The 27,782-nt window shown below is 42.1% G+C and overlaps 2 protein-coding genes across 4 annotated transcripts in view; both read left to right on the plus strand.

Annotated features, from left to right (window-relative positions):
• Positions 1–27,782, plus strand: part of LOC135489212 (uncharacterized) — a 45,682-nt gene that overhangs the window by 5,022 nt on the left and 12,878 nt on the right. For all 3 annotated transcript variants that reach the window (XM_064774455.1, XM_064774457.1, XM_064774456.1), the window contains exons 4-7: positions 5,198–5,402; positions 12,022–12,192; positions 14,037–14,184; positions 15,786–16,047. In XM_064774455.1, the coding sequence (XP_064630525.1) occupies positions 5,198–5,402; positions 12,022–12,192; positions 14,037–14,184; positions 15,786–16,047 (786 nt within the window). The remainder of the gene's footprint in view (positions 1–5,197; positions 5,403–12,021; positions 12,193–14,036; positions 14,185–15,785; positions 16,048–27,782) is intronic.
• On the plus strand, positions 8,627–10,492 carry LOC135489556 (putative nuclease HARBI1). Its single transcript, XM_064774954.1, has 3 exons — positions 8,627–9,030; positions 9,153–9,352; positions 9,540–10,492. Exons 1-3 carry the CDS (start codon positions 8,881–8,883, stop codon positions 9,541–9,543), a joined length of 354 nt encoding a protein of 117 aa, XP_064631024.1. The 5' UTR covers positions 8,627–8,880; the 3' UTR covers positions 9,544–10,492.

Consider the following 27,782-nt stretch of genomic DNA (forward strand, 5'->3'; position numbering starts at 1 on the left):
AGTAATAATCGCAGCACGGTGATATTTTGTGGAAATGAAAGTTTCCACCTGTAGTTAAGCAAATTATCCACATGTTTTTAATAATAATAATAATAGGTATTGGATCAGGATAGTACAAGGGTGAAAGAACAATTCAGTTGGTGTGTACTACTCATCACTTCCGGTATTATGTGGGTGAGTTCAACTGTTAGAAAATGAAAGAGTGCCGATCAGGGAGATCTGATCATATCAGGGTAGTGGCAAGAAGCCACCAGTGAAAAAGTGCAAAAAATGTGAAAGAACTGTGGGACCTGAAAATGTTATTGTTATTGTTAGGATGGATTCAATTGGGGTCACGGCCGGTTTAAAGACCAGCTGCCCGAGAGTCTGTCTTCATCCCTGAAAAATAGAAAGCGAGATGCATTATATATTAAGTGAGTACTGATAGAATTGCAACTTAGATTAGGGACGATATTATTGAGCAGCTAGGCAACTCTAAGAGAAAGTAAAAATGGGAATGACACCAACACAGTAACAATGCTAGGTCACCAGCGGTTGACCTAGTACTAAGTAATGATTAATGAATCTTACGATGGAAGGCGAATATTTTAATGTATGTAGGAAAAATGAGAGATACAATGCTGTCGCCCTTCCTGGCTGGAAGCTGGGACTAACCCTGCTTCCAAGCAGAAGACTAGTTCACTAGTTCGAAACTTCGTTATGGCAAAAGACAAGTTGGTCATCTCCATCGATGTGGCAGAAGGCATCGGTGTGACACCAAACGATTAGAAACGTGTTTAAATCATTTGTGAGACGGTAGAACCCGTAGTCAGTTTGGATGATATTTCTAAGATATGATTTGAATAGCAACAGGGAGTCAGTGGGGCCGGAGCTAAAGCTCTTATTCGAAAGGGCTTTGTAGGTTGCTGATTTGGACAAAACAAAGATGAGATTTAGCTGCTTCTTGGCAGTTGTGTTTGGTGACAATAGAAATACGTAATCTTCTGGACAAAATACATAGTCTGTGTCAAGACCACTAGCGAGTCGAATCACAAGTGGAGGAGCACTCCAAGAATGAGTGCTTTGGATCATCGTAAGCAGAGCAGAAAAGACAGTCTGGAGTTCGGGCAAAGCCAGCATCACAGTGGAATACTTGGTTGGCTATGGCACCATGAGAAATCCACCATTGCACGTCCCCATGCTCTTTTGAAATGGTAGAAGTGTTAAAAGCCGAAAACCTCGGATAATAATAATTGGCGACACGAGAGATTCCTGAGTTTCTTACTATGAAAGCATCGATATCATCAGCGTAGCCAGACAGCTTTTGAAAGTTTTTCCCGTCAATGGAAAAACCAGATATATTGGGATTAACCCTAATGTAATGAAGAAGCGGTTCTATACATATAGCGTAGAGTGAACCTGAAAGAGGGCAACCCTGACGAATACCCCTTCCGAATTTGAAAGGACAAGTGAGCTCCCCATTCAGTTTGAGAAGACACTCAGGATGGCTATAGATAAGTTTGACGAAAGATAAAAACTTCTCGCCGTACCCTAACGCTGGCAGACACCTGATAAGCCAATCGTGATCGACACGGTCGAAAGCTTTCTCCTGATCAAGGGCGATTATTAATAGAGTCCCGAATTAAAGAGAGATTATGATATATGGTTCGATTTGGAACCGCGTACGTCTGATCCGAATGGATTACTTCAGCCAATGATTGCCTTGATCTATTTGAAAGCACTTAAGTGAAGAGTTTGTAATCTTTACACAGCAGAGAGACTGGGCGCCAGTTTTAGATAAGACCAAGGTTGCCAGATTTGGGCAAGAGGGTGACAGATCTTGTACAAGACTTCGGGAGTTCATTATTTTCAACCGAGTAGCAGAAGACCTCGTACATGTCTCTGCCCAGGGTATCCCAGAACACTCTGTAGAACTCAAATGGAAGGCCATCTATTCCATGCGTTTTGCTCCGTGGACTATCTCTAATTGCCCGAGTGAAGTCGTTAAAGGGTAACTCGTGTCAAATTTCACCATATAATGTTTTAGCTGTTTTTGACAAATGACTACGTCACTTTCTCATAAATCGGTAAGGTTTTCGAATCGAAATGCACATTTTCTAGGAATTGATGGTTTTAATCCCGCCCGGACGGCTCGCTTCGATGCCGTTGAAATTGCGCTACGCCGACGACGTTTTCGTTGATGACGTCACAACATGAACATTTTCGCGGTTGCGGTGGTTTACATTCCCGCGAAAAAAAAATCTCATTCGTTTATTTACAACTGCCATTGACCATTGACATTCCATCCTGTCCTCACACAATATGTACACGATAAGAACTGAAGATTATGGAGAAGAAGAAGAAAAGGGTTGTCGGGTGGCGTTGTGCTGCGATGTTTTGCGGCAACACCAGCAAACCTGAAGGTGTCAACCAGGAAATTCCATCGCTGACGTCATAATAATGGTATTCCTAAAACTATTTTTAGACCTCATTTAATATTCATTAGATTTTCTTGAGCGTACGCGAACTACTGTGGATATAGCTTCTTCCTAGAGCGAATAGGAAAATATTCGACGGTCTGACTTGTTCATGTTGTGACGTCATGAGGTCACATGACTTAGTGCGGGTTTTTCAAAACGTCTTCGGCAGTTGGCCAGTCTGACGCGATTAAAACAGCGATTTTATAATAAAGCTAATCAAAAATAGAAAATTTGAGCTTTACAATTGTGATCAGTAATTAAAATCGGACGTATTTCCGCAAAGTTGTAAATCACATCATAGTATCACTTTAAGGTCTGCATTAAGGGTATCCTTGGATAGTTCGGGGAGACGAGGCAAATCCTTCAGAACCACATCTTGTGCCTTTTCATCCGTAGGAGATTTTGTATAGAGCTGCTGGTAGAAAGGTTTGGCAGTTTTTTAGATTTCCAGAGGATCAGTTGTTATTTCCCTATTTTCATTTTCTAAGGAGGATAGGGCTCTCTCTTGTTGCCATTTCTGCACTCCAAGTTGAAGAAGAACTCTGTGGGTGAATTGAGGTGATGCTGGAAGTGAAACTTGGTTCTATAATAAACGCATCCCGGACTTTTCTCGATGCTATTTCTTCGAGCTGTTGCTTTTCCTCGGCCAAGAGCGTAACCTCCTCTTCCGAAAGTGAAGGCCGGTTTTCTAACCTCTCAATAGAACGTTTCAGACTGCATTCAGTGTCCCGGATCAACTGAAAATCGCCCTGACTGTTCTTCCAGTCGGACCATAATGATTTAATTTCATCTATGTATTGCCGTTCTGTAAGAATGGATTGATTTACACACAAATGATTAGAGGATTTTGATTCACGACCAAGCTGCAAAGACAGTTTGACTGGGTTGTGATCAGACCTGAAGGATGGAAGTATGGACGTATGCCAGGCGAAAGGAATGAAAGTTTCATTTATGTAGAATCTGTCAATCCTTGCCGCCGAAGAATCATGCGCATCACTCCTCTTCCAAGTATACTGAACTAGATTGGGGTGATGTTTGCGCCAGGCGTCGATGAGGTAATGTTTGTCAGGAAGGGTCCGAAGATTCACACTGGAGGGCAGGTGGGTTTCCTTTTTACTCATTCTATCCTGCATAGAGTTTATGGTCGAACTAAAATCTCCACCGAGCAGAATCAAATCAGTTTTGTCTAAAGTCGGCAGAAAGACGCCAGCTTTCTTATAAAAGAAATGCGGTCTTCCCCCTTTGTTGGGGCATGAACGTTGACTAAGTGTAAATTGACTTCCTCTAACTGGAACACACAATAAGAGCACATCCCGTTTAGTAGAACATTGGATGTGATATTCTTTGGATTTATCCTTGTCGAGAAGAGAAGTGCCTGTCCGCCAGAGGCGGTAGTGCCATGGGAGAAAAAGCAGCGGCCTCCCCAGAGAAGTCTCCATCCGTCTTCATCCAGGGAGTGGCGTGTGTTTCGAATAGTAGCAGTACATGTATATGGGACTCTGTACTCTTCAAATACTGGATCACTTCATTTCTTTTTCCTTGTTTATCCTTTCCGAATCATCATCGAATTCAGTGGAGGCCATTGAGACTCGATTAAAGTCATCTAAAATGTCGACGTCTTCGTCACCGAACACAGACCCCGGTTCCTGGGATGAGGACGTGGTGCCGTTCTGGTTCGGTTGACCGTTTCCTACAAGTGGTTTTGTCCTATCCTCGACAGAAAGAAGCTGGGCATTTAAAACACATCCATCTGGTTTCGTCACGCTCTCCGCGGCCGAGAGTGGCAGAGTGTTTGCAGCATCCTTGTTAGGATGATAGTTGCCAACACGTGGGCTTGTATTTTCCGCATAGGAGGGTGACTGAGCCAAAGAAGTGGTAGATGCCTTGTATACGACAAGAGGAGCCACAGTAGTTGGATTCGCTTTTGAACGTCACCGACGTGTAAGATGGCCGATTTTCTTACACAAATCGCACCGTAGATTGTTATCGGATGACAAGCAGACCTTAAACATGTCAGGACCACACGGAATCATCACGGTGTACGGCAGCTTTGCCCCAGGATCCAGACTTATCCTAGTTTGTCTGAGAAAAGACTAAATGTGACTTAGGCCTTTTGCCTAGTACCAAGTGGGATGTAACGAACGTTATTGGTTACTGTTCCGAATTGACGAAACTGTATGGCATCGTTGGGTAGAAAGGGTGGTACCCCCGAAATAATGAGATTGGTGGTCGGCTTACCAACCGGGTTAACGTCCAAGAAATGTCCACTCACAGTCAACCCATGAGCAGCAGCAACGTTTGCAAAGTTTTGAGACTTGAAGAAAACCTCGAAGCGGCGACAATTCTCCGCTCCGACAATTGTGACTATTTGGACTAGGTAATTATCCAAGGTGGTGTCATCAATAAACCTGCATTGTATTCCATGTTCTCGGCTCATACCCCAGAAAGGGTCTTCTTTGATCAATTGAGTCATCGGATCATTCCGTACCTCCGCGAATGACTTGCTGATATTGATGGGTTATCTAGGCCAACCTTCATGAAAGAACAATTTAGTTGGTGTGTACTACTCATCACTTCCGGTATTATATGGATGAGTTAAACTGTATATTTTTATATAGCGCCACTTGAAAAATAATTGCCAGTACGTAGCGCTTTAAAAACATAGATACCGACATGCACAAACTTAAAAATATAGAAAGACATTTACAAATTTATCATTCACTCATTTTGCTTTCCAGCTCTCATCAATATCAAACCAGTGATTTCAGTAGGCCTAGCTAATGTGGAAGGTGTGGCGGTTGATTGGATCGGTAACAACATCTACTGGGTTGACAATGACCATGATCGGATTGAAGTGGCGCGACTAAACGGCACGATGCGGACGACTTTCGTTGAGGGCAATGTGGCGAGCCCAAGAGCCATCGTACTGGATCCAAGATGGGGGTGAGTAACTTTGATCGTGGAAAGTGAGTAATTATAATATTAAATGACAGTGCGTTCTTCTATAGCGCCTTTCACTACATTATCTACTGGCTCAAAGCGCTTAATAATCATAAACACTATTACCAAGCCTATCCAGAAACCTTGCTGGAGAACCAATTGCAGCCACAATCTACACCCAATGCCATTTCAGGTCAGATTCAAGTAACAAAGTGGCACCGGCCGGGTATAGCTCAACCGCCGTGCCACAGCCCTCCCCAATAGTTGTATCTACTCTACCTGACAAACTGTTATGTGTAGGAAGTAGGAAGTATTATACACCTGATTCATCGTGACAGCGTGACGTAAACATTATGACAGTGCAAGTACCAGACATTTCACAAGGCCGCCGTAGAAGTTTGCGATGTCGTAGGATAGAATGTCCGGGGATCAAAGGATAAATGTTTTAAATTCTGAGCCGTTGAGACCAGAATACAATAGGACCGGACACATTTTTCCTGGGCGGCATCTTCTATTTCTATTCCGGGTTGAAGCGTATTTCCTACGACAAAATACAATGCCCTTCCCGCGCCTTAGTCGGTATCAAAGTAATTGATGCATCATCAAGTCATACGCAAGTTTATTGCGGACCCAATTGTCCACATTTATGTTCAGCAGGCCTCATCTAGCTAACTGTTCTGCGCTAGACTTTTAAATAGGAAATGAGAAGGTTCATTTTCACCGCCCGAGAAAATGTAAAAAGTAAGCTGAATCGTTGGTCGTGCGAAATCTTTTGAAAAGTAGGTTAAGGTCAAAATATTTCACATAACATTTACTCCATACTTGATAAATCAATGACTTACATACATTTTGTTATCTGAAAGTGAACGGATCTTGAATTATGATCCACAATGCCATTTATGATACAGACCCGTACTTTCTCTGCGAGTGAAAAGAATTTCACTTAAACCAAAGACTCATTACTTCAAAAAAAAACAGTAACCAGGATTTCCTCAATTTTTGAATAAAATTGCCACTTTTCAACCCTTACCAGGCGTTCGCAGTTTTTGAAGGATTGTAATGGTAAGGGTCTGAAAATAAAGCTAATGCTAATTTAAACATTAAGTGAGAAACTTTATCACCAGAAAACATACGCACATCTGTTTTGGGCAAAAACTGCCTGAGTATGATTGTCATGAGGAGTGCTAAGTAACAAATATTCCTATAGAGCGCGCATAGATTGATTTGCATACTAGTTTATACCACTAAACCAACACACATAACTCCACCCACCAATTTTTCATGGTAACAATAGAAGCAATGCTTTACATGCACGGGCAGTGATGCACAATTTATTTTGGGGATAGAGAAATAGGAAGTTTTGAGAGAGTGAGCACATTTGAGCATTGAACCAACTACTGTAACCAAGGAACATTTTGCGGGCGTTTTAATTTTGCGGTCTTTGCGGTCCGACCTGATCCGCAAAATTAACAAGCGCAAAATGTAACTTCATACATAAGTATATGATGCATTACAGTTCCCTTAGTCCCGCAAAATTAAAACGCGCAAATTCGTTATTTTTGGGGGGGAAAACAGCTTTTCCGCAAAAAAAAGCTGGGTTACAGCCTTTTGCTGCTGGAATAATCTCCCTGTGCTCGGCTCTGAGGACTCTGAGGACGAATGCCATTTGGCTGGCCCAAGATGACATACTTCGACTGAACTGCCGAAGAATTACATGCTCTTCACAAACATGAATAAACACGCATTGTCCAAGAAACCCCAAACATGTTTGAAGATTAAGGTGATGAGATACTGTGTGAATTTTTACGAAACCCAATTCATGAAATAAAATGAAAACTATTGTTTGCTAACTTATATATCAAGTATCAATTTGGGGTCAGTAAACAATGTTGAAGGTATGAAACAGTCTTTCTTGTTCAAAAATTTTCCTAACTATGCATGAGAAACAAGTGAACTTTTTTGCCAAAAACCTAAAACCTTATCCATACGGGAATACACATCATTGCTAGGGCAAGCTAGCATTTTGAAGAAAAAAAATCACCTATTTTTTATGAGTAAATGGTGATTTCATTTACAGTTTTTTCAATTTCTTCAATGGCAAAACTGCCCGTCTTTGCTGTGAGGTTTTGTCCACATCTCACACGGTAACCAGTGACATTGCGCAACGAGCATTGGTCGTGAATCACGTGTTTGGTAGAAGACATGGTGTGCGGAAGTTTTAGGCCCGGTCTGTTGAGTTGGGTGTTGGTTCTTGGCTAGACGTTCTTGTCCAGCGATTGTTAAATATAAGTTTTATATTATATTATAGCCCTGCGAGAGCAGCCTTGCGATGGCTTTAAAAATATAGCCCTGCGAGGGAAAAGATAGTGCCTTGCGACCGCCAAAAAACCCTGCGAGGGCCAGATTGAGCAGAATCGAACAAGGGTGTACGTTGAATAAGGCCGTTTTAGACCCTGTGTTTGGTATGGGTTGTATGCGAATGTTTACATAAGAGTACTGACTAGGGAAGGATACATGTGGGGCCGTATTCAATATGGTGTTTTAGCGACTGTTTAAGGGTTACGCGCGTACAAATTTCTTGATCGCCCTATCATCGCCTGTCTAAAGTTATACGCCAATTCAGAATAAGCTATTATCCAACATGCGGTTAGCCGACGTCTAAGCAACAAAAGAAAATTTAATCGCCGGGCTGGGCATGTTCATGTCCGCGTTTAGGTGGAACGCAAGTACATGCAGCACAGGTTTAGACATCATGGAGGCGGTTTTACAAATTCTTGAGTTTGCACAAGAGGAGGAGGAGGAGGAGGTACTGTTGGGCCGTCCTCGTGTCGAAAGAGTATTTGAGGTCCGAGTGGATGCGCTCCGAAAGTATAGCGACAGTAAATTTATCCGCAGATTCCGGGTTTCCAAGGACACATTTCGTTGGCTAGTAGATTTCTTAGCCCCGGATTTGATGCCACTAAAGGAGAGTAATCATGCTCTGAACCCGGAGCAGCAGGTGCTGGTTGCCATGCGCTTTTATGCCAGGGCATCATTCCAAATGGACATTGGTGATATGTGTGGCGTATCCCAGGCAACTGTCTGCAGGGTGGTTCATCGCGTTTCCTCTGCTATTTGTGCCAGACGTCAGCAATTCATTCACTTTCCAACCACACCGGAAGAAAGGAGAACTAGTGCCGGAGGCTTCTATGAGATTGCCGAATTCCCTGGGGTCGTTGGTGCTATAGACGGTTCCCATGTTGCTATAGTTAATCCTGGTGGGGAGCGTGCGGCCCATTTTATCAATCGTAAAGGTTGGTATAGTATCAACTGCCAGGGTGTTGTGGACCATCAACTTCTTTTCACTAACATTGTTGCCAGATGGTACGGTTCGGCACATGACTCGCGGATATTTCAAGAATCACAACTATTCCGTAAATTTCAAGCAGGGGAATACAGAGGCATTTTGCTAGGGGATCCGGCCTACACTTGCAGCACGTTCATGCTTACCCCGGTTCGCAACCCAACAACACCAGAGGAGAACCGTTACAACAATGCCCAACGACGTACCCGGGGAGTGGTTGAACGAGCATTCGGGATTTGGAAAAAGAGATTTCCCTGCGTCTCCAAGGGAATGCATCTGAGGTGTTCAGTGAGTATCATAAACGGTTCACTGGTGATGGAAACGGTTTACTCCCCCTTGTGTTGTACGCTTTGCCAAAAAAACACGTTAACACAGATAAACTGACTCTGATATTAAATTTCATTTTTCAGTTGGATCACAACATGGCAATAATAGTTGCGACCACCTGCTTACATAATCTCGCCACACGAATGAATGATCCTGTACCGGAGCCAGAAGCTGACCTTCCTCGACGTGAAATCGGTGAACCAGAACGACCCATCAACCCGGCTGAAGTAAATTTCAGAGGAAACTTATTCCGACAACGATTCATCATGCAGCATTTTAATCAGTAAGAGCAACATAAATGGATGAATTAATAAGTGGATTTGTCCCTTCAGAATTCAAAGGTCGATTCGCTTCTGTTTAAGTTTTTCTTTGTAATATTCAGTTTTTGCTTCATAGGCCTTTCGTTTACATATAGCTGCCTGTTTCTGAAGTTCCAATAATTCCATCTTCATGTCGTGTTCCTCTTTCAGATAAGACAAGGCTTCGGTCGTCTTCTGTAATGCTGAACTTGTCGGCTGTCTCGGAGCGACGGCTCTCTGCTGATGTGTGGCAACGAGTGTCTGCTGACGTGAACTGGTGTGGGTTGTCTGCTCACGGCAGACTGTCGAGGACGGCGACAGCCTTCCACGAGTTGAGGACTTGTTATTCCCGCTGAAAAAGGAGTGGCATTTTAACAAATCAGAAAGTACAGGACTATCGTGTTCAAAAGATGAAATGAAATTTTTCATTTTAATGACTGTTGAAAGGAAAATTAGGGCAACAATTTTCATCCACCATTTTCAACGATTCTCTTACCAAACTGACAATTGATCCTCGTTGCTTCTCACTTCTTCTAACTCGACATCTGGTTCGGTGTCATCATCGTATTCAGTGGGCAAATGATATGCACTGTAAAAGAACATTGGTTAATCAAGTGCTTGTAAATTTTCGTAACTTGCTTTGCAGTTCATTACATCACGAGAACCATCCCAGATATTTTTGTTTTATACTGATGCCACTCTGTATCTTGTAATGACAGTAAAATACACGCACTTCCTGCAACTCAGAAATGTGTATTTTTCATAATAATCATCAGAAGGCATACTTGCCTCTTATTTGTATTTCCGCTTGAACTGGTGCCTGCAGTAACATCCTCATCGCGAGTGTCGGTGACCGCTCCAGTTAAATCATCGTCGTAAGTGTTCTTAATCTGCTCCAAATCTTTTGCTATAATGGACAAAATTGCGACTGTTTCTTCGTCGAGGTCGTCAACTTCCGGTGCTCCACCGCCAGTCTTGGCCATATCTATTTTCTTATCCCGTGCGACCGTTTTGGTCTTCCCTTTCATCCTTCTCCATAATTCCTTGAGGTCCTTTGCAGAGGCCCTCGCCCTCTCGGGAAAATTCGCCGCCATTTGTTTCTCGATTTCGTCCCACGCCTTCTGTTTCTTTCTGTTGGAGGAGGTATCCGATCGTTTGTCTTCTATCACTTTCACCTGCAGTCTAATGAGCTGGATGAGGCCCATCCTTTGCTCGTGCGTAAAATTTTCCGCTCTTTTCGGTCCCATAGTTGCAACTACCATACAAAGTGTGCAAGGCCTGATCGAGCCCATTTAAATATCCCTACCCGTCTCGAATTACGTCAGTTCATTAAACTTGGTCTGGTGTCGACAATGAAAGTTACGCGATGATCGGGGATTTGACCGCGTACAGCTAAATGTCCGATGATCGCGACTTTTGAAAGGCCGTTTAGGCCTCCGTTTATACGCCCGCGTACAACATCAATTTAAACGGCGCTTAAGAGGTAATCACTGTTTAACTAAACAGTCGCTAAAACAGCATATTGAATACGGCCCGTGATGTTTACAGTTCGTGTAGGCGTGATTCTTTCTGACATCATTCTTGGCTTTCCTGTTTCTCTTGCGGCCCTCGGCACTAGCCCGGGAGGAAAGTATTTTTTTCCATGGCTGCCTGAGAGACTTGGAAGCCCCTCGCTCAGTTTAGCTCTGATTTTTAAAATAATTATACAGTCTCCTAGATACTATCTACTTTCAACTATATATTGAGGGGCTTCTGTCTCTCAGGCACATTCGCCATTGGTTAAATTTAGACGAACGTTTGTTGTAAAATTCACTTTGCGATTATTAAGTATTGGGAGAGTGTTTGGAGAGTATTGGGGAAAATACTCAATCATCTAAAGGTATGGAGGGTACTACTCCTTTGTAGTACGTAGGAAAGAGGGGAGTTGACGAATGCCATTTTCCCCCAATACACGATCGCCGACGTGAAATGGGAGATGCACAGTGTCACTCGGGATCCCCTAGTACCAAAAATGCTGGTAGGCCTAATTAGTTATGCACTTTTTTGAAGTATTGAGTCTTTGATAAACATAAATGGTCAACATATTGCGATGCCTACTTACCAAATTGAAAGACTCCGGTACTAAGAATGAACATTTAGATGGATTATGTACAAATGTTCCTCACAAAATGGTCGGTGAAGTTAGACTAGGGAAACCAGGTACTGTTTGGTGTGGAAGGAATGGATTCCAAATACCTGCCCTGCCACCTGAGAAAATGTCAATATTTACCATGTGGTGAAAAACGAATTGTAGTCGGAGATAGTAGATTACCATTGGCACAAGTTTTCGATCTGGCTAAAAGTCAAAAGCCTTTAGAAGCTCGATCAGTGCACCAGTCAACTATGGACGAGGATTTAGTCGTGTTTTGTAGTAGGTGTCATTTTATCGTTTAAGTCTGGACCATAAAAAATCATATGTCACCGACTTCACCAATTCCCTAATACCGCCTGTAGGCCAGCGACCACATTTAGTGTCGAGTGATCTGTTGTGTGTGTTAAAAGATGAATATTCGCTAAATTGGTATATTCGATGTTGGTCTAAGCGAGTGCTTGCAAAATCTCACCAATGTTTGAGGGAAAACGTTGTATCATCCAAAAGTGCTCTCTGTTTCAGGTTGTTGTTTTGGAGCGACTGGGAAGCTACCCGGCCAAGAATCGAGCGTGTTTCAATGAGCGGTGAAGGCAGGAAGATCATTTATGATATCCGTCGCATTCCCGGCGCCGCGTGGCCAAATGGGATGACCTTGGATTATGAGAACGTCCGACTCTATTGGATTGATGCAAAGTTTGTGTAGTGTACTGTACTCCCAGTTAATTGACACGGCTTAACCCACCGGCCATGGAGGAATTCCTTTATGGCCTAATGGTTGGCGCGTTGTCTCCGGGCTAGAAGTTTGCATTGGGCGCGGTCATCAATTGGATGGGTGACCGGAGCTCACTGTAAACTAACTGATTGCCCTGCTTTTTTCTCTGTGGATGTACAGGGTGTTTCAATAAAAGGAAATATATATTAATTTGTTTATTTCCGAGACATGGTTAAATATTTTGGAAATTGGCAAACACCATTTATTACCTAATGATATCCTCTTTCTTATGATACCATGAAATCCAATCTTCTGTCACAGATGACTGAGCACGAAGCTGTTCAATCAACCATGTCAGAACTGGTCTTGCACCACATTTACCGCAGCGGAACTCCGACAAAAAAGAAAGACCAGTGTGTCCTTAGCAACATTTTATTCACTGATTTAACATCTGGATGCTTATTCCTGTCGTCTCAACCTAATTCCAGTGTCCTTCGACACCCCCTCATTCCTTTCAACACAAACTTCAGCTCTGGTTCTCATTTCTCTCATTGCATTCCTGATTACGTCTCTCTTGACTTGAAAATTGGCAACGTTTCCTATAGCATGCCAAAGCGAAATTTATTCAGGACATTATTTTTCAATGCAGGAAGCCGTTTTGCAATCAGAAATTTAGAAAATATTGTTCGGAACCCTTTTTACAGCAGACTGAATTCAAAATGTTCTGCACAGAATGAAAATTTCTGTATTCTGCAAAAAAATCGTTCTGCCCAAAAAATTGTTCTGAAACCTTTTTACATCAAAGAATGCAAAATGCGTCAGAATTTTTTTTCAGGGCAGGACGTTTTGGCGGGCAGGACGAAAAATTCCACAGAATTCACGTGACTTCTGCCAGCGATCACGTGACTCCTGCCAGTGACCACGTGACCTGGACACAAGTTCGCGAACACCATCCGGAGGACCGGATGTGTTCCTCCGTAGATCTCTCAAGAGATCCCCAAAACTGCTGCAATTGAACAAATTGTTCAAATTCGTCTGCTCGATTTGATGCCATGATGCAGAGCAACATCGCCAACTTCGAAAAATAGATTATAATAATGACAATGAATTTTTCTGAAGGAAAAAAATGCTTTGATCGGAATCTTTAACTTGTTGTCAAAGTTCGGTCCTGAGATAAATTTGTGTACAGTTTCGCAATTTTTAGCGTGATTCTGGCGTGAAATTTAGCCATGATGTAAAAAACCTTTTAACGAGTGTGAAATGGAAACACATGCAAAGGATTGCATAATTTGGAGGTCCTACAAAAGCCCTGCAAAAGCCCTGCAATGGGCAGACAAGGTTTTTTTGCAAAAACGCCTCTCTGGTGCAAGAGCAGTTCTGCTATGCTTGATTGAACTGTTTCGTGTTCAGTAATCTGTGACAGTAAATTGGATTTCTTGGTGTCGTAAGAAAGAGGACATCATTGTAATAAATGGTGTTTGCCAATTTCCAAAATATCTAGCTATGTCCAGAAAATTAACAAATCAATCTCGGTTTCTTATTTTGAAACACCCTGTATATGGTGCGTTTAGCACTGATAAATAGTGCATGGCTTTTCCGACATACCGTTCGGCATAAGTATAAATGGTGCCGCCCAGCTACATTATTTCTAGCCAATTTTGTAGTTAGTTTTCGATTCCAACAGCTGGAAAATATTGAGTTAAGACCTAAGCGTCAACTAGGACATTAGCTCTATAACCAATACTGGGCTACAGAAGTCGGAGAGATTCGGAGAAAGTTATTTTTGTTGTTTTTTTCACATGTAACTTTTCGTTTGCATCTGAAGATCTGACTCCTTGCACACGGTGAACTACGAAGGCGGTGATCATCGTATTGTCCTCCGCGACGAACAACATCTCACCCATCCATTTGCAATCACAACATTCGGAAACAATGTCTACTGGACGGATTGGACAACGAATTCAATTACCAAGGTACAAGTATGCCTGGCTATAATCTTCTCAGGTTCAGATATGTAAAGACCTTCACTACTGTAGCCGAAAATTTCGGTCCAACGTGCGATAACGCACGTACGGTCCTGGAGACAAATTTTCGGTCTGATCACGTCATGACGCAATGAACTTCGATGCGTGACGCATTGTACGTCATAACGTAATTTCCGGTAATGACGCTATGGTCTCATTAGGGAGGTTTTTTTGTATTCATGCGCGGCCAAGCCTTAACCGTAGTTCCAAAATAGTATGTCAGTGTTGATTCAGCAGTTGTTTTGGCAAAGACATGTTTTTTTGGAGTTTCTGAAACCTAGAGCGCTACTCAATATGCTGTTAACAAGAAACTACGCATTTACTGTTGTTGCCGACATATGTGTACACTGAACTTGGGATGTGCGTCGGCCCCGTGTTGAAATGCCGTCCAGTGCCAGTTGGTGCGTTTTTCGCCGATTTGTGCAAAATTCAACATATCTCAAAAGTACAATGGTTGACCCTCGGGTTTTTTTTATTTTTGTGTAGCGTAACCAACTGTCTTTCATGGGAGAATGGTCACTGTAAGAATTATTCAGGAAGACATGTATAATATTTGGGGTTTTTCGTGATTGTCCGGCCCAAGTGGCATATTGCCATTTGAGATGGTGAACAGAGCTAGAAGCAAATGCGACGCTTATGATTTATTTCAAGAAAAAAATGCCCGATTTAACATCCTGCAGAATCAGGGGAATCGGGCGTTTCCAGTGATATACGACACAAATGGGTTGTTCTCATGCATTCACTTCGGAAACGCATTTTAAAATAGATGTTACGTCCTGTTAATGGGGCACGTCATCATCGCGTACATTTGGGAAAAACTCCCTAACGAGACCTATAGAGTCCAGTACACAACAGAATAACGTAAAAAATGTCCAGTAGTGAAGTGGTTTAGTGAGGTGCTACAGTTGTAAAAAAAGGTTTGAAACGTGTTGTAATAGATCTCTCCAAAAACTACAAAAGTTATATCATTCTTGTGTACCTTTGTGTGAAGAGAAAAGTACGTGTTGGTTATACTGGTGTATGCTTTCCATCATCCAAGCGTTTATATAGATTATCATTATGTCATTCAATATGTTCTCTGGACTCACATTACTGGAGATTACGTAGGCGATCGTGATGCAAGGAGAACGAGAATCACGATCCCCTACCTATCCTGTCGGAGAAACTCAAGAGGATTTTCTCTCAGCAGGATTTGTAGTTTCGTTCAAACCAGGCAATACGCTGAGACAGATGGTCGTGCACCCTCACGATAAATTCCCCAAATTTAAATGTAATGACGTTGTTTACTGTTTACGCTGCAAGGAAGCAGACTGTAAGCGTTTCAACTTATCAGACATGTGACACCAGGCCGTATGGACAACGCCAACTGTCTTCTCACGGGAAGTTGCGAGAACGGACGTGAACAACATCAGTCCTGAAGAAGCCGATTGGTGTGTCCAGGGAATAGATTGAACGTCACAGTGTTAATTTATGTGTGGTTATAGAGAAACCTCATACTAATATGTATTCAATATTTGATTAATAACAAGTTTAGGCAAATTATGTTACAGGCTAATAAATGGAATGGCACCAACGTTGAGATCGTATCTCGCACTACCACACAGCCTTTCGGTGTCCTTGTCTCTCACTCCTCTCGCCAGCCCGACTCCCCGAATCCATGCGAACCCCCACGCAATGGAGGTTGTTCTCATCTCTGTTTGATCAACTCAGACCCGCAGCTGGCGAACATGGAATACAAAACACGTGCAGGGTGCGCCTGTCCTCATCCGATGATACTGAAGGCTGATAAGAAAACATGCGGCAGTAATGAAAGTAAGTACCAGAAAGAAGAGGTTTTTAAAATAACCACGGATATCATTTTATATCATTTTTCATAAAAACATCATTTTGCGATCTCTTTTAATGGATCTTACATCGAAAACCGTTCTTGTGAATATATTTGGAATCAAATATGAATGGTTCAATTGAGTAGATAACTCATCAGAAATTCAAATTAGAACCAGTCTTTACCTCAGTTTCGTGTAAAACGCCAAATCAAAACCTCACTCGAAATACATCAGGCAATTTCATTATGTTCTCACAGGGAAATATTTGTTATGTGGTAATTCCCGACTGAGCGACACTGCTTTTCAATATACCAGTCGAGCAGATCTGTAAATGTCAACCATGAATAAGACGGTCATTTTTTTAAATACCATCGTTGACATAATTGAACATGACATATTTGATGATATTGAAAAAAAAATCAAATATACATTATATGTTGACCCAATGCTTAGAGACCATTGAAAATTGTCTCTACAGTCCATATCACAATGGACATCCCTCAATTCGCGTAATTGCGCGTAGGTCGCGCGTACATCGCGTGTAGGTCGCGCGTATAAACACGCAAGCGAAAGATGGAGGACGAAGCAGAAAGAATGGCGATCGGCCGGGTCTGGGTTAAATCTGTGTGTCGTATAAACCTGAGTTCCCACCGTAAAAGGATGCTGTGCTAAGTAGTGCATCAGGAAATGAATAATTCCACTATTCACTAAAAGAATGAGTCATCACTTGATTGGACTGGTCGTAGGCCTAGTTTTAAATATGACTACGTTCTGTTAATTGACATGACTTGTGATTGACATGATCACGGCCTATTTATTATAATCTGCGCCGATTTCTATCTATTAGAAATTCATTTATTATTGAAATACTATGCACCAATGGTCGGTAGCATTGGTATCAGATGAATTAGCAAGTTTTCAGCAATTTTCTTGATTCAGCATTTTGATAAGCAGAAAAATATTCGAAAACCTGCCCAAGAGCCGGACTTACCGGGGCAATTCCACGGTAACACACGTGACATTTGCGGACATTTGTTGACTTGCACAGAGTTAATGCATTGATGCTGGATGTTGGTTGGACTCTGATGGGATACCTATCTAGTTATCCTTTAAATGTACACTAATTCTTGTTTTGAAACGTGAAAGTATCTGAGTAAAGTGGTCAAAATGTGTGGTAACACACGTGACCCTGATTAGACATGATTTTTCATCAACTCTAGTTTCATCCATAAACTCTGTGAAGTGTGTCGGCCAATTGTAAGTTTGCCAATATGAGGCCCTGCATGGATAAATAAGCAATGGGCAAAGGATTCTAATGAAATAAAAAATAGTACACCTTTCAAAAATTTGGCTATTTATTGTGGTAACACACGTGACGTGCCAGGTAACACAAGTGGCGTTTTCTGAATTTGCAGCCAGAAAAGTCAAAAATAGCAATGGTATCTGGTCAAAAGAACATTTTTTTCCCTTTTCCAGAGTGCTTTATTGGTATGGTCTACCAATGTAGCTGTTATTTCAAAGTTTGATTCAGTAAATCTTCATTTCCATGGAAATTTCCAAAACGAATGACATGACATCATTATGAAATCACCATGACACCTTTTTGGACTGATGCTGTCATCTCTTAAAAGGTTGAGGTAGTTTATTTTGTCCGGTCGCAACTCTCTGTTTGCCTTGTTGTTTTCAGAAAATCATGTCACGAGTGTACCAAATGTCACGTGTGTTGCTTGTTTTTTTCTGGGAAGGGGTTAATATTTCAATCAGTTCTCATTTTTAGATTATAGCTTACAGCTTCCAACTGAGGTTGTAAGTTGGAGCCTTAATGAAGACTTTTCAGCAGATATATTTTGTTTTCCAGTACTACTTGTTCGGTATTTTTGGCAACTGAAAATTACATGCTAAAACACAATTTGTTCTCCATTTCATCTCTGTGACATTAAAAAGGTTGACATTTGATAAAGGGCGGTAAAAAAATTTGAAAAATGTGTGGATACACAATCTTTAGACCAAGTCTTGTCCGCTTATATACCATCTTGACTCAGTATAAGCATTTTTTTAATTTTGACCCTGATGTTGGTATTTTGATAGAATTGCCCACCAGTCAATGATCTCAACATTGTTTTTCAATAAGTGTGTTTGATTCCTTCCCAAAATTTTGCCAGACGTGATACCAAAATGGAAGTTATTTACATCGTTTTGAGTCGCTGTATCCTGCAGGTTTTTGTGGCTAGTGACGGTAAGCAAGTTTTATCTTAAAGGAATGGACAACTTTTTACTGCAGTATGTTTGTTTTTCTTCTGTTTCATCAGTCAACTATTTTTGTGAACGTGTTTGATGCTTTTTCAATTTTGTTTTAGCTCTTTAGATAGTAGAAAAACGCGTTATTTGTTATTTTAGTACGCACAGGACCTGGCACGTGAGTGCACGCCGAGATCGTAGTTCACGTCATCCCGCTATTACGTCATTTCCAACGTCAATTTCTTAACGTCCTTTCCATTATCGTCGCAGTAACGGGGTAATGGCCGATCTCTCCGGTCAACAGTTGAAAACGTAGCTACAATCCAACTACAATAACTTGGGACTTTGGCCATCACCGTGACGTAGGAAAAATCGTATCAGCACTACGACGTCACAGGGTAGATCCATGGCTCCAGGAAGCTCCTTACTAGTGCATCGTTCGACATGGAAAGAATCAACAAATGGAGAGCTAACTGAACTCGGGTTAAATCGGAGTCAACATCAGAAAAGCGAGATAAGTCAGTCAGATTTTGAATTTTTCTTTTGTTTGTACAATTTGTTGATGGAAACTACTTATGTGGAATAGGAGGTGACTGGGACGTCGACAGCCGGGTAATATTGCCCTTAATACCAATGGTCATCTAATATGATACAAAGGACAACTTAACTTGTCTCACTGACCCATGGTTGAGCCAGATCCGATCATTCGCATATAATAACAAGATAGATTAGATAAGCCATCTTGATGACATTAGTGTTAGGTAGGTTTGTCTTAACTGTTATAGAAAGTGAGTCACCTTCTCCTGTCATGTTTACCAGTTTTGGATGTCTGCTGATTGCAAGATCAATCGGTCATGGTCAGTGTCGTATACACCGAGAGAGACCATGAAGACGGAGCAAGGGAAGGAAAACGGGAGACGATGTCTCGAAACCTTACTAGTTTATTCGTACATGATGTTACAGCATATGCACATGCGCGCTGCGATTAAGCACAAATAGCAACTACATGTATTTCATATTGATTATAATTTGGCCGTTATTTGCCGCTTCAAAAGAACAATATATAGTGGCTATTTACAAATATGCTGATTAGATACTTTAAACTGAAACGACTTCTCAGTCCCTGAAAATTTAACTGAAAGTTTAAAACCGTGTTCCATATATCGTCCTTTTGGGATGTCAAGGTTCGGAGAAGAATGACAATTGCACCCTATTTCAAGCGGAGACGAATGGAGTCATTAAATTACATGTAAGAAATTCAGTGGGATAGTTGTCCCGTTACGTTACATCATCAAAAACTGGTCTGTCTGCACTCAAGCGTTTTGGAGGAGCCCTGCAACTTGCTTACGAGCATGTCTTTGATTTTGAGGATCAAGTCGTCTGTTGTGGATTGTTTTGGGGTCCGATCAAATCCCCGGGACGAATCTGTAATGACTGCATCGACAATCTCATGGCATTTTCTAGTATGATGTGACATTCCGATGGGATTTAGATGAATCTGTGAACATGATGGACTATGTAGTTGCCGTTATATTGTCCGGAGTTGTAGTAACCACCTGGCGTATATACTGTCTTTTCATCGACAAACCACCGGTTCCTAATATTCAGGCCAAACCCACCTTATGATGGTACGTAGTAGAGGATCACGGCTCACTGTATTTAGCGCAATCATTACGCTTAGCGCAATGAATGGGGGAAAACCCAAAATGTGGTACCTATTTCTCTGCCTATTGAGAAACACGATGAAATGCATGTAATTGGACATAGGGCACGAGATCAACTACTTCCGCTTAGGTAGTGTTCATTATTTGGTTTAATACATTTACCCACACATGATGATTTACCATGGATAAACATTCGAGGACGGACCTGTAGCTCCGATATTTTCGATTTATACTAACACTACTACTCCAATAACAAAAAACTGAAGTACGGGTACTGTTAGGTCGACGACTTTTGCGAGTGTGAGTTTGTGATTACCTTGGTTCCATAATCGTCGTAAGATGGCAGGGTGGTAGGTAGACTTAGTTCCCCGACCAGCCAACCGGCACCCGTCCCGGACTGTACAGTACACAGGGTGGTATTTCGTACGTTAACGTAATAGTGTTGATTTTTGTCTGCATTCAGTGGTGTAAGTAGATTTTGACCTGATAAACCTGATATGTGTCATCCCCGGAATGATTGGATAGGTTTGATAGGCGATTTTCTTCCGTGAAAGACACACTTTCGTGCTCTGTTCAATCTTCTCCGCTCACCACCCTCTTCTCACCGAGGCTAATCCATTAGTAAATGCCTACTCCCCTGGGGCTTATTAAAGGGGGACTATAGGCCTAGGCAGGAGCAGAGGTGCTAATTTGGCCATCTTCAGGCGACTTTTGCACAGTGAGGGCGCTGGGCCATGTCCGATTCAGCACTAAATATATTCCTTACACAAGCGTGAGATGTGAGAGAACCCTTTTGGCGACTTTGTTTTAATTTATCTTGCTGCCTATATTGTCTCTTTAAGGTAATCTTTCTTATCCCAAAGCAAAACAGACATGATATTCAAGCTTATAGGTCACCGCCACCACACCATGTACTACTACTAGTATATAATAGTAGATCAATAGGCGCGCCATCTATGAGATGATACGATAACTGACATCTACCCTCGTTCCATTGTATTTTTTAGTGTCAGAAAATAATGATTGCTCCCGAGGCGTAATATTGCGCTAAATAGGCGTAATATTGCGCTAAAAACAGTAAGCCGAGGATCACAATACACGCATGGTAACGACCAATAGCAGTAGACTTGGACAGCAGGCCAAGGTTTTAGTGGGGCTGCTGTATGTTTCGCAGGTGGCCTAATAGGGTTGCGTCATTTGTAGGGACGAGTGCCGCGGCGGAATAATACGGGGTGTCCCACAAAATACTCCACCGGTTTTTACGGGGTGTTTAATTTCAAAATTTGAGTACCTTAAAAAGCGTAAAAAAGGCATATCAAGGCTTGTTTGCTAAGTGTAATGGATGATTGAAAGGGACTTCGAACAACAATGTCTGGTCCATAGTTTGGAATCCGGGAGAATTACCTTAGCAATTTAGTTGGGACACCACGTAGGCCTAAAAGGGCAAAAACAATTGAGTAATCAGTGAGGTTTCAGGCGTATATAAAGTTTGGGTACTGTTGGAAACCTCTTCTTGCCTTGCCTACAACTTGTAGAATTATGGATGAGCCACTGTCTAAAAGAAAGCGTAGTTATTCCGTGTCGGAGAAGCTGCGATACCTGCGAGACTTTGAGATTGCCCTTGGAAATGGCACTGTGCGAACGATGACAGAATTTGCCAACCACCACAACATACCTTTTGAGACGTTTCGCAGGTGGAACCGTCATGACCTGGAATTGAAGGAGGAGCAGAACCGGGGCAAAGACCGAAAGGTGAAGCAGAGGTTGATTGGTTACTGGCCTGAGGTCGAAGACCAACTAGAAATTTGGTTCCGGGATGTTCGGCGAAGACGTCTACCTGTTGTGATCCAGGATGTCCAGGAGAAGGCCGTGCAACTATTCCAGACCTGGTGGGATGCCCTCCCAGAAGAGCGCCGACAACTCGCCACAGAGGCAAAACCACTAATGCATGATTTCCATGCATCCAACGGCTGGGTGGAACTTTTTAAGAAGAGGAAGGACAGCAGCCTGCGAAAAGTCACGAAGAACACTACCACCATTCTAGAAAACGCCGTTGTCCTGGTTCGAAACTTTCGCGATGAAATAACCAACACCATCGAAAATTTTGGTATACCAATGCGCCTGTTTTTCAACATGGACCAGACTTTCCTCCTTTTTGACCTCAGCCTAATGTACACCCTCAATGAGAAAGGCGCCAAGGCTGTTGATGTACGAACCTCCAGGAAGAATGCAAATCTGGGATGTTCTGTTACACTTTGCGTGGCGGCGAATGGCTATAAGATGCGAGCTCACATCACCTTTCCGAGAAGAGGATTTGTTCGCGCGCTTCGAGCTCTGAAAGAGGCCGAATTGCCCAAAAACGTTGTGGTCACATCGTCTGCTACGAGATGGGCCAGACAGGAAACGAGTCACCATTGGCTTGACGAAATCTTCATCCCATACGTCCATGAGGCCCATGCTGAACGGTTCATACTTTTGGTGGATCAGTTCAGAGTACATCGAGCGGAGAACTTCAGGAATCGTCTCACTGCAGAAGGGGGCAGACTCAACTTTGTACCGGCCTGATGCACATCTTTGGCACAACCCCTGGATGTGGCTGTCCTGAGATCCTTCAAATGTCACGCCAGACAAGCATGGAAGTCATGGAAGACCGAAAACACCAACGAAGCAGGCCAGTGTGATCCAATTGGACTCAGAGATGTTGTCAACATCGTCAGCCGTGCCTTGGAAGCGATCAGCCCAGAGGTCGTCGAGCATGGATTTGAGAAAGCGTTACGCCCTCAGAACATAGACGCAGGTCCACACCCAGTTCCAGATGACGACGATGACGACGAACAGGGGGTAGAATTCCTCAATCTGCCTGATGAGATTGAGCCTGAGATAGCAGGGCAGTAAGCAATCGGGTCAATAGAGAAAATCGGCAACCGGACCAGAATAAAAATTCAAAATAATGAATAAAAAAATTAAAAAAACAGAAATGAGAAATAAAAAATAAAAACAATGAATAAAGGCAAAAAAAGATGAATAAAGATTGGATGAAAGCCAATCTGAATAAACATGAATGCATGAAGCGTCGCTGTCTTGAAGCGATGCTGGTAGAGCCCCCAAAAGGCCTGTGATGCCCACTCCAACGCGTTTTATGTGAGAAAGGGTTAACGTTGATCTATCAAACAGACCCAAACCGCAAAACGGCACTGAAACCGCAAACTCAGACCGCAAACCACAATAAACGCGAGCGCTTTGCATATCCCATGTGTCTCGTTAGGCCAATCTGTCCTTCTACTAGTAATACACCTACTTCATTCAATTTTCGACCAATGAGTGAAATGGTATTGTGCCCTGTGCTCGCGGTAGGCGTATGCATTAAAGGCCATGACTCCAGGTATTTTGCCATTTCCTGCTGTTAGACGATTGCAAAATTGCACCTAACAATCTATACAATACAGAAAACCCCATGCAATTTGCCAATCCATTTTGAAGATATAGCCATTTATGTGTTTGACAACAGGCTAGTAACTGGCTTGTTAGAGCCAGGCGGCGGGTTCACCAAAGGTTGTGATGTAGATCAGGCTATTGCCCTAATTGGGAGGACAAATATCAATTATATCAATTAATGCTCTTAAAATTGATATATAAAGTCTGTTTTTTATTGACATTTTCAATGTTCTAGTATGAAAGCATACTTTTGCCCATGATAAATGAGTTTATTGTATTCCAAAAAGTAATTAATCTAATTTTTTAATCTTTTTGGAAAAACGGTAATGTTTATTTTAGAAGCCGAATCTCACATCTAGAAAGTGTTATTGGAGAACTATGAACCATGCTCTTTCTTAGAGTAATGTAACAATTAACCATGCTCTTTCCTGGAGATTTAGGATAATGAAACATGATCTTTCTGAGAAAACTTTATCAATGAACCATGATCTTTCTCAGAAAACTATTGTAATGAAACCTGCTCTTTCTTGGGATAATATAAGAATGAACCGTTCTCATTGTTTGAGAACTATGATTAACCATGCTCATTCTTGATGTTGACTTCTCTTTTCTTTTCCTTTTTTGGACGGGTTTGAATGGGATAATGAAATTTGGTTTGCTGTTTTTGCTCTTGTGATATCTACATATTTCAAAACATTCCATAAGTTGGTCCCTCCTGCGTAAGCATGGGTTTTTCTTGCCCTCTGGCAAAAACACTTGTGCTCTCGTGTATAAATGTTAATAATTTTGTATCTATAGGCTAACAACAGGCTGTGATGTCATATGTTAATAATTTATATGATCTGCTTATAAATTATTCTTGTTAGTCAGTCTAGCTAGTCTCCTCTAATGACATCTGCCTAACGGATAGTTGGAAATTGAACGTAGGGATTTTAAGTTTTGTCTTGCCACTGAGTCAAGTTTATAGCCATAATTTTATATGGAGTATCTATTTCCATCAGGGAGAGTCATGAGATGAGATAGGTGTGATCTGTCACATAATATAATTCAATATAGATTACATTTATCTAACTGCCTCTTGTATGAACTCTCACTCTCTGAACTGTATGCGGAAGCCATCTTGCTTTGTTCTGAATAGCCGGATCTACGTCATCAACAAATCCCTAGCGGCCACATGTGGAACTAATCTAAAGTTGTGTGTGGTGGGAAATTCAAATAGTTTAAAATTGAAAATTGAAATAACTAAATAATGACTTTATTATTAGAATTTTTTTAATGTCTGGGATCTTGTTTTTTTAACCCTCAACATATTTCATGAGTATCAAGCATGTTTCAAACCTAGATATACGGCCTTTAAGCCTAATGAACCGGTCTTACATCGATGAAAAGACAGTATTTGTGTTGGTCGAGGCACGTTTGTTAAACTGACAACAGGCGGCGTGAGCGTGTCATATCATGTCGGCCTGGCTTTGTCGTTTTCTTCGTCTTAAAAGTAAAATTTATCTGGTTTTATGGGCACTTATGCACTTTAAACGTGGTCGAATTCCATCCTCAAATTGAATGTAACAGTACGTATCAAGTAAAAAATCTGCGCGATCAGAACAGCCATATTTTGCAAGTCTTTGCTTATTACAGAAAGTGCGAAATGTCGGGGCGATCTTGCATCTGCCGCTCAGGTGCCCGGCTTAGATGGTAGCACCGTCTATTACCTTTCGCATGTTAGCCAGGCCAGCAATTCATACGGAAAAAAACACACGAAAAACACATTTTGCGCTGAAAATATGGTTTGGAGAAAAATCTACATGCACATACGAAAAGTTTAAGGGTTTCCATCTAGTTGTTAAGGCGGTGGTAGACACATAGAGACTTTTATCAGTTCTGGTATTAAAATATAGATTGGTTACATGAACAACACTGAATGTAGTGAAGTAGTGTCACCCAACAATAGACGGTTAGAACAAAGGGACGCGTAATAGTTACTGGATTTTTTTATGCTTGGTTTTGAAATTCTAATTAGTGAATATATATTTTCTTAAGTCAAAAAGTTTGGTTTTAAACGCTGATTTACGTTCCGGGTCCATTATCATTTTGTTGACACTGCTTAATTTCAGTTTAAAAAGATAATTTCAGGTTGACCTTGACCTTTGACCCCGACCTTGACCTTGACCTCGAATAAAATTCAAAAGGTGATTAATAGGTAGTCGACCTAATGTATCATAGGAATAGACATTTAAAGCAAGTTGATGCTTCTTCTGCTTGGTTCATTTTTAACATTGACAAAGATGTACGTTTTTGAGAGTGGTTACCATGGAAACGGTCATTTTCGCAAGGTTGTCGGAAGAAATCGGGATATCAATAGGCATATTCATATGCGCGTACTCTTGACAACTATGTTTTGAATAGCAGTTTTGCATTAACAAACATGTTTAGCGGACCAAAATTTTGAGGCTTCAGCTTCCTGACTAGAAGGGAACATCACCTCATCTATTCAGCTTAGACTGAAATTTGGGACTTTCTATACACCAAATTCTAACCGTTAACATCAATGAAACATGACAACTTTAACTAAAACGATACTATTTAAATTGGAAAACAATCTCAACTTATTGATATACTGTCTTTTCATCGACAAACCACTGGTTGCTAATATTCAAGCCAAACCCACCTTATGATGGTACGTAGTAGAGGATCACAATACCCGCATGGTAACGACCAATAGCAGTAGACTGTCAACTTGGACAGCAGGCCTAGGTTTTAGAGGGGCTGTTGTATGTTTCGCAGGTGACCTAATAGGGTTGCGTCATTTGTACGGACGAGTGCCGCGGCGGAATAATACGGAGTGTCCCACAAAATACTCCATCGGTTTTTACGGGGTGTTTAATTTCAAAATTTGAGTACCTTAAAAAGCGTAAAAAAGGCATATCAAGGCTTGTTTGCTAAGTGTAATGGATGATTGAAAGAAAGGAACTTCGAACAACAATGTCTGGTCCATATTTTGGAATCCGGGAGAATAACCTTAGCATTTTAGTTGGGACACCACGTAGGCCTAAAAGGGCAAAAACTATTGAGTAATCAGTGAGGTTTCAGGCGTATATAAAGTTTGGGTACTGTTGGAAACCTCTTCTCGCCTTGCCTACAACTTGTAGAAATATGGATGAGCCACTGCCTAAAAGAAAGCGTAGTTATTCCGTGTCGGAGAAGCTGCGATACCTGCGAGACTTTGAGGTTGCCATTGGAAATGGTACTGTGCGAACGATGACAGAATTTGCCAACCACCACAACATACCTTTTGAGACGTTTCGCAGGTGGAACCGTCATGACCTGGAATTGAAGGAGGAGCAGAACCGGGGCAAAGACCGAAAGCGAAGCAGAGGTTGATTGGTTACTGGCCTGAGGTCGAAGACCAACTAGGAATTTGGTTCCGGGATGTTCGGCGAAGACGTCTACCTGTTGTGATCCAGGATGTCCAGGAGAAGGCCGTGCAACTATTCCAGACCTGGTGCGATGCCCTCCCAGAAGAGCGCCGACAACTCGCCACAGAGGCAAAACCACTAATGCGTGATGTCCATGTATCTAACGGCTGGGTGGAACTTTTTATGAAGAGGAAGGACAGCAGCCTGCGAAAAGTCACGAAGAACACTACCACCATTCCAGAAAGCGCCGTTGTCTTGGTTCGAAACTTTCGCGATGAAATAACCAACACCATCGAAAATTTTGGTATACCAATGCACCTGTTTTTCAACATGGACCAGACTTTCCTCCTTTTTGACCTCCGCCTAATGTACACCCTCAATGAGAAAGGCGGCAAGGCTGTTATGTACGAACCTCCAGGAAGAATGCAAAGCTGTGATGTTCTGTTACACTTTGCGTGGCGGCGAATGGCGATAAGATGTGAGCCCACATCACCTTTCCGAGAAGAGGATTTTTTCGCGCGCTTCGAGCTCTGGAAGAGGCCGAATTGCCCAAAAACGTTGTGGTCACATAGTCCGCCACGGGATGGGTCAGACAGGAGACGATTCACCATTGGCTTGACGAAATCTTCATCCCATACGTCCATGAGGCCCATGCTGAACAGTTCATACTTTTGGACGATCAGTTCAGAGTACATCGAACGGAGAACTTCAGGAATCGTCTCACTGCAGAAGGGGGCAGACTCAACTTTGTACCGGCCGGATGCACATCTTTGGCACAACCCCTGGATGTGGCTGTCATGAGATCCTTCAAATGTCACGCCAGACAAGCATGGAAGTCATGGAAGACCGAAAACACCAACGAAGCAGGCCAGTGTGATCCAATTGGACTCAGAGATGTTGTCAACATCGTCAACCGTGCCTTGGAAGCGATCAGCCCAGAGGTCGTCGAGCATGGATTTGAGAAAGCGTTA

Source organism: Lineus longissimus, chromosome 6, assembly GCF_910592395.1.
Source record: "Lineus longissimus chromosome 6, tnLinLong1.2, whole genome shotgun sequence".
NCBI lineage: Eukaryota > Metazoa > Nemertea > Pilidiophora > Heteronemertea > Lineidae > Lineus > Lineus longissimus.